Source organism: Megalopta genalis, chromosome 7 (genome assembly GCF_051020955.1).
Source record: "Megalopta genalis isolate 19385.01 chromosome 7, iyMegGena1_principal, whole genome shotgun sequence".
NCBI lineage: Eukaryota > Metazoa > Arthropoda > Insecta > Hymenoptera > Halictidae > Megalopta > Megalopta genalis.
This window is the reverse complement of record NC_135019.1, coordinates 616,771-633,154: the sequence shown is the minus strand read 5'-3', so window position 1 is coordinate 633,154 and position 16,384 is coordinate 616,771. Positions and strand designations below refer to the sequence as shown.

General features: G+C 47.9%; 3 protein-coding genes across 7 annotated transcripts; 1 reads left to right on the top strand and 2 right to left on the bottom strand.

The window, feature by feature from the left end:
* The first annotated feature begins 1,486 nt into the window (after positions 1-1,486).
* On the top strand, positions 1,487-4,764 carry LOC117218547 (hexosaminidase D). Its single transcript, XM_033467037.2, has one exon. The coding sequence runs from the start codon at positions 1,838-1,840 to the stop codon at positions 3,587-3,589; it is 1,752 nt and encodes a 583-aa protein (XP_033322928.2). The 5' UTR covers positions 1,487-1,837; the 3' UTR covers positions 3,590-4,764.
* A 190-nt stretch (positions 4,765-4,954) lies between these two features.
* LOC117218559 (ras-related protein Rab-28) lies at positions 4,955-7,195 on the bottom strand. Its single transcript, XM_033467059.2, has 4 exons — positions 7,121-7,195; positions 6,288-6,473; positions 5,632-5,865; positions 4,955-5,173 (listed from the first exon to the last, which is right to left on the bottom strand). Exons 1-4 carry the CDS (start codon positions 7,193-7,195, stop codon positions 4,955-4,957), a joined length of 714 nt encoding a protein of 237 aa, XP_033322950.2.
* Positions 7,196-7,578: 383 nt separating this feature from the next.
* Positions 7,579-14,615, bottom strand: FipoQ (F-box/LRR-repeat protein FipoQ). 5 transcript variants are annotated; one of them, XM_033467038.2, is made up of 9 exons: positions 14,514-14,615; positions 13,950-14,092; positions 11,725-11,924; positions 10,501-10,775; positions 10,165-10,431; positions 9,722-10,091; positions 9,338-9,541; positions 9,028-9,270; positions 7,579-7,836 (listed from the first exon to the last, which is right to left on the bottom strand). In XM_033467038.2, the coding sequence occupies exons 2-8, from the start codon at positions 14,058-14,060 to the stop codon at positions 9,135-9,137; spliced, it is 1,563 nt and encodes a 520-aa protein (XP_033322929.1). In that variant the 5' UTR covers positions 14,061-14,092; positions 14,514-14,615; the 3' UTR covers positions 7,579-7,836; positions 9,028-9,134. The 5 variants fall into 5 exon arrangements, with proteins under 5 accessions (XP_033322929.1, XP_076379505.1, XP_033322930.1 ...); XM_076523390.1 differs by lacking the exon at positions 14,514-14,615 and adding an exon at positions 14,194-14,462; XM_033467039.2 differs by lacking the exon at positions 14,514-14,615 and having other exon boundaries at positions 13,950-14,462.
* Positions 14,616-16,384: the final 1,769 nt, after the last annotated feature.

The following is a 16,384-nucleotide window of genomic DNA, read 5'->3' as shown; positions in this document are numbered from 1 at the left end:
TATGTACCTCCTTCCCGAAACCTCGCCTGCAACTGCGAGACCCACCTGAATGATCGACGACCTTTCTACTCCCACGAGCACGCCTATCGGTCTGTAACTGCGCAGCGAGGATCTACCGCGCAGGAACATGGCGATTCGAAATTATACGTCGCGACTCTTTTACTCTTAGCATTTACGTAGGATCCTCTCTAATTGTTTTGAGCAACGTGTCCGCTTACCTAGATCACCACGATCGACGAGGACAAGCAAACGACGCGACGAAGAAGAAAAACGCGCGCGTGTCGAGCACCGCGTGGTTCAAACTCCCGCAGCGGGTCATCATTAAGCAACTTTATTGTCCGGAATTATCCCCCTACTCCCGTCATAACTAAAGAGTCGTGAGTCAGCTTCATTAAGTATGTAACGGGTGACTGGATGGTTCGCGGATACTGGAAACGAGATAAAGGACCGGCGATTTAAGATTTCGTCGCGGAGGATTCGATTACACGAGGCGAGCATCTCCGGTTTCGCCGAGCCCTTTTCTCGTTAAACCGCTTTTTTTTGCAGCCCTTCGCCCTGTCCGTTCGCGATTTTATAAGCACGATGGACGCGTTTCTCGCGCGAGGAGGATCGTACCATCCGGAAGTTTAGGTTATATTATGAAACTTTCGGAACATCCGGAGCGCATCGAGACGTATTCAAAAGTAAGAAGATTAACGTAACTTCTCGGAATTTGTTGCAGACGCGGAGGCAAATATTGAACGACGCGAAAAACGTTGACGACACAACATCTTTCAGAAGATGTTATCTTGTCGCTAGGGGCAAATTTAAAACAGATCTTGAGTCAAGATCATGCGGAAATTAGCATGCCTCCGATGGGTCTCATTAAGCAAATCCAATGCAGAACGGCGGCTGGTTATTTGTAGGTCAAGCGCGTCGTGTCACACGATTCAGGCTCTGGTTTTCTTTTTTTTTTTTTACTTTTTTACTTTTTTTACTTTTTTTTTTACTTTACTTTTACTTAATTTTACTTTTCGTTATTAGAAAGCGGATAGAATTCTTAGTCTATCGAATAACATCGCATTCGGTTTCAAAATATAAATATTCGCGCGATATGTTTTACCAACGGATGGTAATAATATACCCAACGGAAAATATTCCATTAAAAATAAGTTTAATAATTATATTTATTTTTAACGTTAATAAAAATATTTATCATGTTATATATATGTTAATAGTTATAATAATATAGCTTGATTCGTTTAATAAGATACTGCTTGACGAGCGTAGTACTGGCGAATTGTGGTGGATGATTTGAAATGTGATCACGCGCGATGCGAACAATTTCAGTGAATTATTTCGTGATCCTTTCTACGAGGTCTCGTCGCTGCGGCATCGTTAACTCTACGGTAAATATTCTCAACTATCAATAATTTATAATATTTTTTATACTCCAACGATTTATTCGCGAACACGTCGATTGAAAATAAACCTTGCGAAGTGGAGGTTAGAATCGCAATGGAGTCGGTTGGCCGGCCTGTTTCTCGGCAACGTTTATCACTATAAAGCGGTAGGGACAGTCTGCTATTTCTGTCATTAAACTGTGATAAGAAAAAAGCTCGCAATAATTCATTCGAGGGTATAATTACTCGAAGCTAATGGAATATTATCGCAATGACGTAAACGACACCGTGTAAAATACAGGTAAAGCTACGAACGCCGATGGTTTCTCTTTCGTTGATGCGAGTGCGTTGAGTGAAAGGAACGATGAAATCGTGTCGAGAATAACGAGAGCATCGGTCGAGTCGAAAGCAATAATCTAGTGATCCGATCTTGATGTTCTGTTGGTCCAGCGATCATGACGCGATTGAGAGGCAGGGCCTCTTTGATGGTAATCGTAATGATCAGCTTCACTCTGCTGATCATTACTTATCACATTCTCAGTAACGAGGTCGAGGACATCTCCTCCAACAAGTTGAATCCGCGATTAAAAATAGAGGAGGTCTACCCGTTGAGCGACCTCACGGAGAACCCCCGTAGCATCGCCAAGAAACAGCAGATAGAGACTCGCATACTGAGCAAGCTGAAAAATGGGGGCGGTACGCTGTTCGGTGACCTGAATTATGGCAAGTCGTACGCGGACACCGTGCCCCTGTTCAAGGGCCAGAAGATTGTGCACTTGGATCTGAAGGGTGCGCCTCCCAAAGTGAGTTACTACAAGTACCTGCTGAATTTGCTCAAAAAATTAGGTGCCACAGGCGTGTTAATAGAATACGAAGACATGTTTCCGTTCGACGGACAGCTGAGAAACATCAGCGCCAGCAATTGCTACTCCAAAAAGGATATCCAAGACATCCAGGAGATAGCCGAGGAAAACAAGCTCACGGTGATCCCATTGGTACAAACCTTTGGTCATATGGAGTTCGTACTTAAGTTAGACGCGTATAAGGACTATCGAGAAGTGCCACATTACCCCCAAGTACTCTGCCCTACTTACAACAAAACGCTTCCATTAATTTTCGATATGATCGACCAAGTGATGGCTGCTCATCCCGCCGTAAAACACTTGCACATAGGAGCCGACGAGGTATACCAAATCGGAGAGTGTACCAGGTGTTTGGAGACGATGGTCAAAAGACAGTGGGGCAAAAAGCAGTTGTTCTTGGACCATGTGACCAAAGTGGCTAGGTATATTAAGGATAAGTATCCGGAACTCGTCGTCCTCATGTGGGACGACGAGTTCAGAGAGATTTTCCCGCATGAGATTATAAACAGAGGACTGCACTTGATGGTGGAGCCGGTTATCTGGAAGTATACCACGGATCCTGGAGCAACCTTGAACGACCAGCTGTGGGAGAGCTACGCGACCGTCTGGAAGGACGTCTGGGTGGCGACAGCGTTCAAAGGAGCCACCTTGCCGGACAGATACTACACCGACCTGGCTTACCACATGGAGAACCATCAACGGTGGTTAGAGATCATCAGCAGGTATTCTAATCAGATCACGTTCAAGGGTGTGATGCTGACCGGGTGGCAGCGGTACGACCACTTCAGCGTGCTCTGCGAGCTGCTGCCGGTTGCTCTGCCATCGTTGGCCGTGAACTTAGCCATTCTGCAGGCTCCCGAGCTGAACAGGTTCCCTGTGAACGTGCCAACACCTGTAATGCAAGCGCTTCGCTGCGAGGGTATCATCTCGCTGACTGTTCCAGAGCCTCACTACGGTTGGGCCAAGTGCAGCTACCAGGGCGTGTCGATCTACGCCATCGTTCTACGGCTGTTCTCCCTGACCCAGGAGGTCCAGAAGATGGAGCAAGACAACACCTTCAAAGGCTGGTTAAAACCCTACAATATCAAGCACTCGTTCTCCAGCCCCGTCCACGTGGAGCGCGCGATCGCTGACCTGGACAGACACAAAATGGAGCTGATCTACATCGAGAAAGAAATGAGAAACGCCATGGAGGACATCTACGACAACTACACTATCCAAGAGTGGATAGAGACGTACCTGGTCCCGTTGAACGACAAGTTCACCGAACTCTCGGAGGCCAAGACGAAGCTGCTCGAGAAAAACGTTTGGCCGAGGAGACCGCTGAAATACTCGGAGTTATAGTTAATCGTAAACATTGAGAGATTGTAGGTACCACGCGTACAAGGTGTCCCGGCTCAGGGTTTCCGCGCGATGTCAATCATAGGTAGCGGGTTGTCGGATTCGATCGTCTCGATGGAATTCCAAAACGAACGCGCGGGAACACTGAGACGGGACAGGCTACATAAAAAGAGACTGAAGACGATATTAAAATAAGCTACACGCGCTGGGACTTATCGTTAAGAGTCTCGGTTTTCTAAAAAAAAACGAGCAACAATCGATGGTGTAATGAAATCTACCGGAGCTATAATTTTGCACCTTGTACGTTTAATATATAGAACTCTACTCAATATTTCAATCTCTAACGACTGCACCGTCCGCGAGTTTATCCTCGTTCATCCGATCGTGTTCGATAAGTAAACGAGATTTGTTTGTTTTTCTTTTCTTATTTTTTTTTTATTGACCAGATTAATATCTTCGCTGTTTCAGAAATCGTTTTTTATGATTGACCACAATCGTTCCGCATACCTGCCTTACCTGATTTTTACCGACTAATTTATTATCCGTATTTATTGACACAGTTGTAACGAATGCTTCCGATTTTGCATGTTTCCTCGCGAAGTCAATTGTTGAGTATACGCACACATACACACACACACACACATACATACATACACTGTGCCCTCCCTCTAGACCCGTTTTCTCTTGTTGAACCGCATTGTTCTCTTGTTGAATCTGCGTTTATGTTTGTCGCGTACGTTTACGTTATCTCGTACATGTAACGTTTGCATGATTAGTGCCATTGAGACGAATAGATCATAGGGAAAGTTCTACTCGCGGTTCATAAAAATGTATAGAAAGTTCGGCGATTAGATTCGTTCGACCGTTCCGCGTAATTCGATCGATCATTTGATATTTCCTTCGATTCGACGAATTCCGGCAGCGAACGCGCGACGACGCGCCGGCCTCGTTTCCAGCAAATGATCGAGCATTCATCGAGCATTGAAATCACCGGATTCGAGAATTGTAGCGCCCGCCACGATTATGTATATTAATGTACGTTCCAACAATTAATACGTACGGTGTATTATCCCGATTATTGTAAAAGTATTTTTAACATTGTTACGTCATCTCGCTATTAACATTAATTGCCACGAGTAGTAAGATTCTATCGATAAATAAATCTGTTTCTAAACCTATTGCGAAGACACCAGTGGTTTTTTATTGCGCCGAGATACCTCCGGGTCGCGGGCGAAAAACGCGTCAGGTAACGATAGAAGAGAGTTACGAAAAATATTTTCAACATCTTATGTACAATGCTCGCGACGTGCCCGCGCAGTCCTGTGCGTGATAAATCATTCTCTGTTTGCAAAAATATTCGATCGATCATCATTGCAACACGCACACCGTCGACTTCGACAGATGGGGATGGAAGGGTATGTGGCTTTGCTTCTTCGTCGGGATCCTCTTCACCACCTTCTGGATGGTGTGCATGTCGACCGTGTCGCCTATCTCCGCTATGATTATGGGTTTATAGTAGTCCTGGTCGGTTTTCGTCAGTCGCACGCCAAGAATCTGCGCTGCCAAATTCACTATGCACAAAGACACCTGAAACGAGACCGCCTACCCTTTAGACGCGATAGCGGAAACATCGTTGGGGGATGATAGAGCATCGACATGAAACTGATACTTATCGGAGCATCGACTTTTAACCGTTTGACTGCCGAGGAGCGCTATCGCACTCTTCTTATGTTGTGTCAAAAATGCGAAGAGCGCGACAGCGCTCCTCTCTTTTTTTATGCCAAGATTGCGGAGAGCGTAATAACGCTGCTCTAAATCACTAGAATTTGTGCTTACTACCAATTTTATTCGCAAAATTAATTGAAACAAATTTATGTAAATAAGTGGTATTTTTTAATTTTTGTCGTTGCGAAACAATACAAGCGAGTTTATTGTACGAAAAGTGTTTTACATTTTCTCCCATACTTGCGCAATCGGTGCCGCAGTTTTGGCAATATATCCGAAAAACTACGTCAACAGCCAAACGGTTAATGAAACATTTTTACCGCTTCTCCGGTCCTGGCGGACACGTCGTGCGACGGAAATCCATTGTCAGCCGCGAATTTATGGCTCCGATCTCTTTTCACCGATCTCTGGTGCTCCATGTCGCACTTGTTGCCCACCATAGCCATCAGTGGTGTTTCTTCGAAGCTGTCGTTCATTTTCCTGATCTTCTCGATCCAATCCTCTAGAATCTCGAAGCTGAATGTGTTCGTTATATCGTAAACCAGTAGAATGATCTGAAAAGGACGTTCTTTCGTTAAAACCGATCGATTACACAGAGTGTCCCAAAAATGTCTCGCAATCCGGAAATGGTGGATTCCTTAGGTTATTTGAAGCAACTTTTTCCTTCGCGAAAATGCAAACCGCGGCTTCGTTTACGAGTTATTAATGAAAAACGCCAACCAATAAGAAGCGAGCTCCGCTGGCGCGAGGCGGCCGAGCCAACGAGCGCGCGAAGCCCAGCTCCGCTCATTGGCTCGGCCGTCTCGGCGCCAGCAGATCTCGCCTCTCATTGGTCACTGATTTTCGCTGATAACTCGTAAACGAAGCCGCGGTTTGCATTTTCGCTAAGGAGAAAGTTGCTTCAAATGATCCGAGGAACCTTTTTCCGGATTACGAGACATTTTTTAGACACCCTTGTATCTCTGTTTCTCCTTACGTGAGCACCGAAGACGTATTTATCGAGCATGTTCCCATGAAGCGCCAGGCCGCCCACGTCCCACAGATGCAGATTCACGTTCCTGTAGTAGCCTATGCTCAGATTCTTCAAGAAAAAGTCGATCCCGGACGTCGGCGAGTACTGCCTGGTGAACTCGTTGTGGCAGAACTTCTGCGCGATGCTCGTCTAAACGGGGGACCCTTGAATTTCAGTTATGGTGCATCGGGACGCGGAAAAGCCGCCTTGCGGAACGCGGAGTATTTCGATCGTTCGCCTAACACGGATTCCGACGTCGATTGAAATTCGCGTGCCGCGACCGCCGTAAAATTAACTGCGACCGTCTCTCGCGCGGCGGCTCGGTACGATCAAAGAAACGGCTGCTCGTTAATTAACGAACCAGCGAAAGGCTGTCGACGGCACGAAGATGCAATTTGGTTTACGCCACAGGGCTGCGTTCCCCTAAACGGAAATTACATCGTCGCCGCGTAGCAGAGAAACTGGGAATTTCAAAAGTTCTCCGCTTTGTTCGGGGAGCGATGGGCGTGCACCACCCTGTGCGTGTGTGTCCGACATCGTGGCAGTGACCACTTTGCGCGAAAGAAATAAATCGATAGCCACGTCGCCTTCGTTCTACCGAGAATGGCCGAGCTCTCGAATCGAACGCTCGTTTCGGAAGATCGTCGATTTCCGACAAAATTCACTGTAATTTTAAGGATCGACGATCGTGCTCGGTGAAAACGCGACGCAAAATTCCGCGGATAGACGCGTGTCCGGAAGAGCGAAGCGTTCGGGGCTCGCCCTCGAAAACCTCGAGACTCACTTTGGGAACTCACTTTGCCGGATCCGGAATCGCCGATCAGGACGATCTTCAGGCCCTTCGAGACCACCTCCTCCTCGACGTCGGACATTGAGGAAGATCGGGATGGGAGAACGCGACTGGGAGACACGCCCGGCGACCAAACTTCCGGCGATCATGCGAAAAGTCGTGGCGGCCACGACGGTTCTGCGTCGACTATAATGCAACATATAAACGAAGGGTCTGGCATGTGGCTGGAGAATGAAATCGAGCGAATCGACCGACCGGCCGTGGCCAGTGCGACGTCGTCGTCGTCGTCGTAGTCGTCTACACGGCTGCATGAATAAATTAGCGAATAATCGATACGAGGAACGGCCGTGTCCGTGTGCGTGGCGGTCTCTCGGCGTTATTGCTCCTCGAACGGCTTGTTAATTCACCGTCCGCGATTTGATTGAACGTTGATGTCGCGCGACACAATGAATCGTAACCATCCGCTTTTCTGTCAAACTCTTGTTCATTCATTTCATTTTACAATTACAGCACCGACATCGAGATCGTCGAATTCGATAAACGGAAGCGCGGTCGATGGAACATCGTTCTTTGGCAGTAGAGAAACATTCGGCGGTTTTCGTCGCTTATGTACAGGCTCAAAAACGGTGTATAAAAATATATATCTTGTATCTTGTATCTTGCACGTTGTCTTAATACTCGGAATAACAGGGTTCCCGTCCGTCGTCACCACTTGTCCAGGATCTGCAATTCAATTTTATCGTTTACAAACTTCGTCGAATCGATCTCATCGCTTCTAGCACCGGCGTACCCATGCGCGATCAATTATTCCTTTCTCTTGCCGACTCTACCGTAAATGTTCGGATCCTCTGTTTGCAAAATTGCAACGACAATGGGAGATACGCGGCGCGTTGCGCCGGAGATAAAAGATAGTCGTATTTACAAATCGTTATACAACTACCGAGACTATACGATAAGTTGAAGTTGCTTATTGACTTTCAAAACGTTTCCACAGATATAGCGTAAGTGCTAGTTGTTGCGGTAGAAAACGAAAGGAGATACATATCGAACTTTTGAAACGAACCGATTAACCCCTTGCACCGCTACATTTTTGCTAGGTCGATTAGCGCTTGTTCGACGTTGATAAATTCCTACACGAGGAAGAAAATTTGCATCGAGCGCGTGTCTAAGATTAATCGTAATTGTCGAATACCGACGATAGAAATATCGAATGATTTTTCCATATGAAACGAGCGAATGCTCGAAGCCTTCGTAACGAGTCAACGCAAGGGATTAGAACTCATGGGTACCCCTGACGCATTTGGAATCTGGTGTACAGTAATGTCTCCCTAATTGACGCTCGGATTGTCCACGAAAATGGACAATTTGGGAAGAGGAGATATAAATTGTCCACAAGTCCAAGCTGAGGATTCCAAGCTTAGGATTCCAAGCTTAGGATTCCAAGCTCAGAATTCCAAGTTCAAGATTCCAAGCTCAGAATTCCAAGCTAAGGATTCCAAGCTCAAGATTCCAAGCTGAGGATTCCAAGCTCAGAATTAGAAGCTTAAGATTCCAAGCTCAGAATTCCAAGCTTAAGATTCCAAGTTGAGGATTCCAAGCTCAAGATTCCAAGTTGAGGATTCCAAGCTGAGGCTTCCAAGCTCAAGATTCCAAGCTGAGGATTCCAAGCTCAGAATTCCAAGCTCAAGATTCCAAGCTCAGGATTCCAAGCTCAGAATTCCAAGTTCAAAATTCCAAGCTCAAGATTCCAAGCTGAGGCTTCCAAGCTCAGAATTCCAAGCTGAGGTTTCCAAGCTAAGGATTCCAAGCTAAGGATTCTAAGCGAAGGATTCTTTTCCCAAGGAGGAGATCTCTTCCCAAATTATCCAATTTTGGTGGACAATCCGAGCGTCAGTAAGGGAGACATTACTGTACCTGGTTCGGATTTCTGTCGCTCGGCAATGCATCGTATGGAACATGTACTCGAATCCCTCGCGTTCATATACAAATAGGTACTTATTAGATAAAAAAAGAAGCGAAATTTAATTGAAGACCAGATCCTTGTAATTAGCCAGGAGGTAGTAGTTGGAGACCCTGCAGCAGGTTGTCGTCCTGACGACCGTCAGTCTGTCGGCTCGCTCGAAGTTCGCCTTCACGATCTCGTAGTACCTTCCGTCGCTGGAACACAATGAAACTGATCGACGTCCCTCTTATCGTCGGCTCGGGAATCATCGTTCGAGTTTACCTTAGGCTGAGGCAACGCAGCTTGATGCATTTCACGCGCAGGATATCGATGGCTTTCTGGCTCTTGTCCGAGAACCGCAGGTTCTCCGGATCCCAGCGGAGCTCCAGTCGCTCGAGGTTGGGACAGTTGTTCGCGATTCCATCCATCAGCTGGTCCACGTGGATGTTCACGCCCAGCCTCTCGTTGGTTCCCATTACGAGGATCCTGATCGAACGAATTACAAGGATAAGCATATACGCAAATTAGGAGTCTGACGCAACGCGAGGCAATTGTGACGGCGGAAAACTGGATTCGCGAGGATACTCGTCATCCGAACTCGGACTTGCATCATGTTACAATCGCAATTAACCGTCGCTGTCACGGTTGTGGACCGGCGAGACTCACATGGCGTTGGTCAGGATCGGCAGAACGCTCTGCCACAGCTGATCGGTGATGTGAGGCATGCCGGACAAAGAGAGTCCCCACAGCTGATGACCGTATCTGGAGAGAAACTTGTGCAGGCCGTCGTCGGTCAGATTGTCCGAGCTGTTCAAGTCCAAGGCGATCAGATTCCGAGGGTTGCCCGTCTCGGCCCAGGCCTTCAGCACGCTGTCGTTGAACCCGTTCAGCTGGCCGGCGCTCAGGAAACGAAGGCTGGGGATCCTGGACAGCATGTCGATCAAGCATTCGGTGGACAGGTCCGTGGCGGTGACGTCCAGCTCCTGGATGCTCGACTTCTCCCACTCGACTTGCATCACGTACTCGCTTTGAAGATCTGCAAGAAGATTCGCGAGATCATCCATAGAGCCGCGCGAACGCGATCGAGCGATCTCGTTCGACGATCGTACTCGTTCCCTGCATCAGAAGACACTTGAGCCGCCGGCTCCTCTGGAACAGGGTCTTCATCGTCGAGCCGGTGACCTTCGCGCAGAAGTTCACGGCCAGACACTCGAGCTGGATGCAGTTCGAGGAGAACGCGTCGATGTGAGAGTCGTCGACGAAATTGATCCCGTAGAGGTTGATCGCCCTCAGGTTCGGGGTGGCCGACTTCAGTTTGTGCACGTTTATCACCTCGTAGATCTCCTCCTCCTCCTCCTCGACTTTCTCGTAGGTTCCTGATCGAACAGAATCGATTGAGAACGATCGATGCCTCGGAGGTGAAAGGTCTCGAACGAAATACGAACCTATGAGATGAAGGATCTCCAAGCCGTTGATGAAGTTGTAGATCTTCCTCATGAAACCCTCCATGAAGATCACCTCGGACAGGCAGATGCACATGTACTTGAGCTTGGTAGGGAACGCCTGCATCTCGGAGAAGTCGTGCAGCTGCATGGCGGTCGAGAAGTCGAGCAGCATGTGTGTCAGGTTCGGACACTTGTTCGCCAGCTCGTGGAGGACGGTGTGCGTGATCAGCTCGATCGGCAGCTCGATGTACCTCAGCGAGGCGCCGAATCGCGTGCTGTTACCGCAAACGGTCCATCGATTATCACCCTAGCTATCGTTTAACCTCTTAGGTACGGCTGAATTCTGCGCGAGGCTATCTCCCTGGACGGCAGAGTCTGATGTGTACTGTACAGAGTCTGATACTGTATATTCTGTCTGTATATACAGGGTGTCCGAAAAATGTCTCGCAATCCGAAAGTGGCGGGTTCCACAAGCCATTTGAAGCAACTTTTTCCTTTACAAAAATGTTCTCCGAGGCACTGTTAACGAGTTATCAACGAAAAACAGTGACCAATCAGAGGCGAGCTCGGCTGGCGCGAGGCGATCGAGCCAATGAGTGGAACTGGGCTTCGCGCGCTGGTTGGCTGGGCCGCCTCGCGTCAGCCGTACTCGATTCTTATTGGTCACTGCTTTTCGTTGATAACTCGTTAACGGTGCCCCGGAGAACATTTTTGTAAAGGAAGAAGTTGCTTCAAACGGTCCGAGGAACCCGCCATTTCTGGATTGCGAGACATTTTTGGGACGCCCTGTAGACTGTTGTAAATCGATGCGAAGACAAAAGAAGTGTGAAACAATGCGTATGAAGACGATTATTTGGTTCAAACGATGAGCGAGTGAGCTACTAGAGCAAGCCACTATAGCGGCGCGTCGTCCAGAGAGATGACATCCGCGAAAGCCACTATAGTGGCGTGTCGTTCTGCAAGAAGACATCCGCGGAAGCCACTGTAGTGGCGCGTCGTGCCTAAAAGGTTAAAAGACCGTCCAGGATTCGGCGGAATCGTCGAAGCGATTCCGGTTAAGCGTGTTCAAGTCGACAGAAAAGTTTTTATCCGGCGAGCAACGTTTTGGCAAGCGGGACAGCTCGCGTACATATTTCGGGAACAAGCGTTTATCTGCCAAAATTCTCGAGACTTTTTTTCACCGATTCCTCGGTAACAGCTAATGACACCCGATCGTCGGCTAACCTGATCAAGTGCAGCAGATTGTCCAGCGAGCTGACGTGCAGCCCGCTGATCTCCGGCCTCAGCGAGACGTGTTTCCAGAGCCGCGTGTCGTAGGCGATCTGCCGCCACCTTTTGCAGACACGCGCGACCCTGCATATCTCGCGGTGCGACAGGTAGCTGAAGACGTGCATCACGATCTTGTCCGGCAGCTTCTCTATGGTCTGAAACAGAGCGTGCATCGATCATCGCTGGAGAACGTGTCCCGTTTCGCGAACTCTCGCCGGATCGTCGCTCGTTCCCCTCGGCCAACCGTTCCCCCCCGAACCCCCCTCGGGCTTTCTCGGCGAACTTACGGTCCCCGCGAAGCGACTTTTAATGACGCCGCCCTCGGAGACGAACATCTGGGACGTCTCCACGGCGATCTGGCCCCAGACGTCCACACCCCCGAGATCCATCTTGCCGTTCGATCAGGAACAACCTCTGGACGCGCGACGATCTTTCGGCGAACGATAAAAACGCAACGCGCCCGAATCGATCGAACGATCGATACAGAGGCCCGACCCGACTCTATTTTCGATCGGATTCCGCGATCACGGACGATCGAGTCCAGTCTGTCGGAGGAACTTTTACACCACCAGCGAACTCGCGACGATCTTTCCCCAGGGAGAAACGAAACCGGAGCACCTCGAGAACCCGTTTTCCTGTTTTTTCCCGAGCGTCCCGCACGTCGGAATTCGGGGATACAGAAGTTCTAAGTCTTCACGGCATTTCTAATCGGATCGCGCCTGCGCGTCGTCCTAAATATAAGCCTCGGAAGACCCGTCTGCGCTTTAATTTTAAACTCGTCACCTGCAGCCAAGGTGCATTTCCCTGTGTCTACCGTGAAACGTCAAATTCGAGATGAAGTTTCTACGACCGATCGCGCGGGGTCCATGCGAAATATCGAGGGATCTCACGGGATCTTTTCGGAAAATATATATAATATATTCTTCAGAAAATACTTTTCCACGACTCGATCTTGGGCGTCGATTTCTCCCTTCGGGTAGAATTGTTCGCACGGTTCGACTAAAAATTTGCCGAGCTATCGGGGATTTCGGACTTGGAACACGTCCGACACGAGACCGAGCTCGTACACGTGCGGGCGAACGAGGAAAATGTGACTTTCTTAGCTGTTCGGACGCCCATGGATCCATAAGCATCGCGCGCGATGCTTTTTTTATCGTGAAAACTGCTGCCACAGAGTCGTTCCTCGCGTGTTCCGATCAAACAGCAAGACGGATAACGGCGACCAAACACTCGATCTCGCGTATAGAATCATTAAAGAGCTTATATCTTCTTCCAACACTTGTGGTACTTTCTAGAGATAGCGGATGCTATCGAGCGAAATCGATAACATTGCGCTTGAAAGGCGTCACGCGTTACCAATCGGATTGCACTTGACTTTTCTAATGGTTACGGCATCGACAACGCGACAGCGAAGCGTTGAGCAACAACACCGATAAAGACTTATCGCATTTTATAGATTCACAGACTCCGGAAGCACCACCTTGCCTGATCCAGCAATTACAGATTTTCATCGAACGAGTCGGAAAACGATTGGCAAAAGATTCCGTCGAATTGGTATTTCGGCGTTCGCGCGAAACAATTACCCCGGTGTGCACGATTTTAAGTCGATGAACATTGGTGCCGAGGTCCTCCCTGGATATAGCGCTGGTGGCATGTTCCACGTTCAATTGATGCCAGGTGCTCATAGCAGCAACGATTCAAATCGTCCAGCAGAGTCGACGGCGAAACCGGTCCGAACGATCCTCGATCAGACAATCGATCGCGGGGAAATCACGAAATTTTCACGGATCACAACGTCCTTTTGTTCATGTTATCGCGCGCTCGAACGATACGGCGACGGAAAACGAAGTAGCTGCCGAAAGGCGCTGCTGCGAACGACGAACACCAATTTGTCAGAACGCCGCTGATTTACTGGACCAAACTAGGGTACACTTCAAACGGCGTCTAGCTTAATTAGTTATAAATAAAGGCAAGCCGTCAGGCAACCAGACGAGATAAGAATAGGTAGAACCCATTAGTATACCCTAGCGACTGGGGCTAGAAAAGAAGTCTGCCTCTCTCCGGGTCTCGTTGTTCCGCCCGTCGTTTTCGAACGGGTTTTACGTAAACGCGATCGTTTCTCTCCAGCGAATCGAACTGCCGATTTGACGTGTTCCGATCGAAACCGTGGTTTCATTTACCGTGTTCGGCCGTCTAATCGCGCTGGTCTCGTCTCCCTCCAAGGTGTTCAGCTGTTGAAGGGCTGCCTCCACGCTGAGGACGTTCCAGTTGGACATCCGTCGCAAATCCATGATGTCCGCGATCGTGTTCGAGCATCAGAATGCTGGAATTTCGAAAAGGAAAAGTGAGCGCCGTCGACGCACTGGCGAAACCCGACGAACACGTTCGAAACGACTCGGGGAAAAAATGACTCGGTCGCACTACCACGATGCTCGTCGTCGACGACGTCTTCCGTTACGGTTCCTGTCCCAGCGAAACGATAAAGCAGACTTCGCGGAAAGATTCCCCAGCGGTTGGACGAGAACGATTTGCTATTGCGCGACGTGAGTAACGCAATCCTTCCTTCCGAGAAAGTATCTGTCGCGCGCGCGTTCCGCGGATTTTTTGAGCCTCGTTGTCCCGACAGAAATTACGTAATCGCGTGCGAAACAATTTTATAATTTGTCCGCTTGTCCGCCTGTCCGCTTTTGTTACGCGGCGTCACGAACGGCCGATCCTCGACGCCCGCACAAAAATCGACCTACCGATGCCCATCGTGATGCTCTTGTGCTAAGCACTCTGCCGGCTCTGGTTCGGAGGTAAAAAATGTAGCTGAAATAATCTTAACTTTCTGTCGATTCCTAAAATAGAGCCGCTGGAGTGCTCCGCCACGCAAGGATGCACAGAGCCAGCCGGGGCCGACGCGCCGCGCGGACCCGTTGCGCGACTTTTTGAAAATTTCACGGCGAAAAAAAGGCCTTCTGCAACGACCGGAACCGATCCTTTTACGGCAATCGTTCGTTTACGTCGCCGACAAACGCTGGGAAATCGCGTTCTACCGACACGGATTTGTCTCGAACTGTTTGCCTCTGCGTTCGATCGAAACGTTTCGAACATTTTTTCTTTTTTCTGGAAAATAACGCGATGGGATTTTTTTAAAAATGGCACGAAAACGGGATTTTTGCAATCGATCGGAGACTTTGAGAGACTCCGAAATGCCATTGCGGGGTCGAAAGGATTCGTATTTTTATGGGGAAACTTAGGGAGAACGTGATAGCCTCTCGTTGATCCTCGTATAGCGGATCCACTTTGACCCAGAGTCAGAGCTGTAAACGTTTAGAGCTTTACAGAGCTGTAAACGTTCCGGCTAATTTCTAATTTTGTGACGGTCATTTTTAATTATCGTTCATTAATATCGAGACCGATGAGAGGCATTTGATTTTAATGAAAATCCATTTACGTCAAAATGGAAGTAAACGAAAAGTGATAGTGAAGATTTGATCCAACTATGATTGCCGCGACTGATCAAGGATGATGTCCGCCGTGCGAAGATTACCTTCGCGGTCCTCGCCGAATAAAGATTTTTTCTTTTTTTTAATCGGGAGCGTAAAACGACAGAAATTTAGTGTTACGGGATCGATCGGAAAAATTTGTCTCGAGTGTTCGCGAATGCGTGACAGTTGTTGAATATCCTTTTGATTACAGGCCAAATAGGTACCATTTGGCACGGCGCCATCGGCAATTTGATTAATTAAGGCCACAATATATTGTCAACAGGGCGGCGGAGTAACAGCTTACGGAATCTTGCTGATTGTAAATTCCCTGTGCACATATTGTTTAGAAGCGTGTGACTAATCTATTAAACATTTCCTGCCACCGAAGGAAAAAAAAAGAGAACTCGGGGATTTCCAAATGTTCGTAACACAACGATCGCTGCTTCGGTCTTGCTAGTCTTAATTTAATTCGATCTGTAAACAATTATTAATTAATTATATTAATTATATATATATATATTAATTATGTTAATTAATTATAATATATATTATAATTAATTATCCAAATATTTATTTCTCCCACCATGTTTGCGATGTATCGAGGAAGATGGCGTTATCGGTTCGCCGTTACCGACGGTAGATTTACGAATTCGACGCGAAATTATTAAATATATTTATCACAATATACATATGTCCATGTGCTATGACTGAACTTTGGAACGCAACAGTAATTATTGACACGATTCGACCGGATGGAAATCCCGATTTTTATTCGATCCAGTTAACAGAAGCGAGACGCAATCGCAACGCGTTATCAATATCAACTTCATTGTTTCCGGTCTTTGTCTTTCTACTAAACTTATCGGTTACAGCTATTGCGCAACGATCGTTATCGAAACAAAGTGTCTGTGTGTTAATAGATCATTAAAATGGCGGCTGGGGAAGCTCCGCTTCGATTTTACAAACTCGACGACAAGAGGGAATGTTCCGTTACCGCGTCCTGTTCCAGCTCGCGCGACTAAATGGAAACGATTACATCGGCTGTATTATTATCGCTCTAACTTTTTTTGCAATCGAAAAATTGATTGGTGCGCGTTTTTATCGCGGCAAGACAGTCGTGACGCGATAACGGCAGATAATTT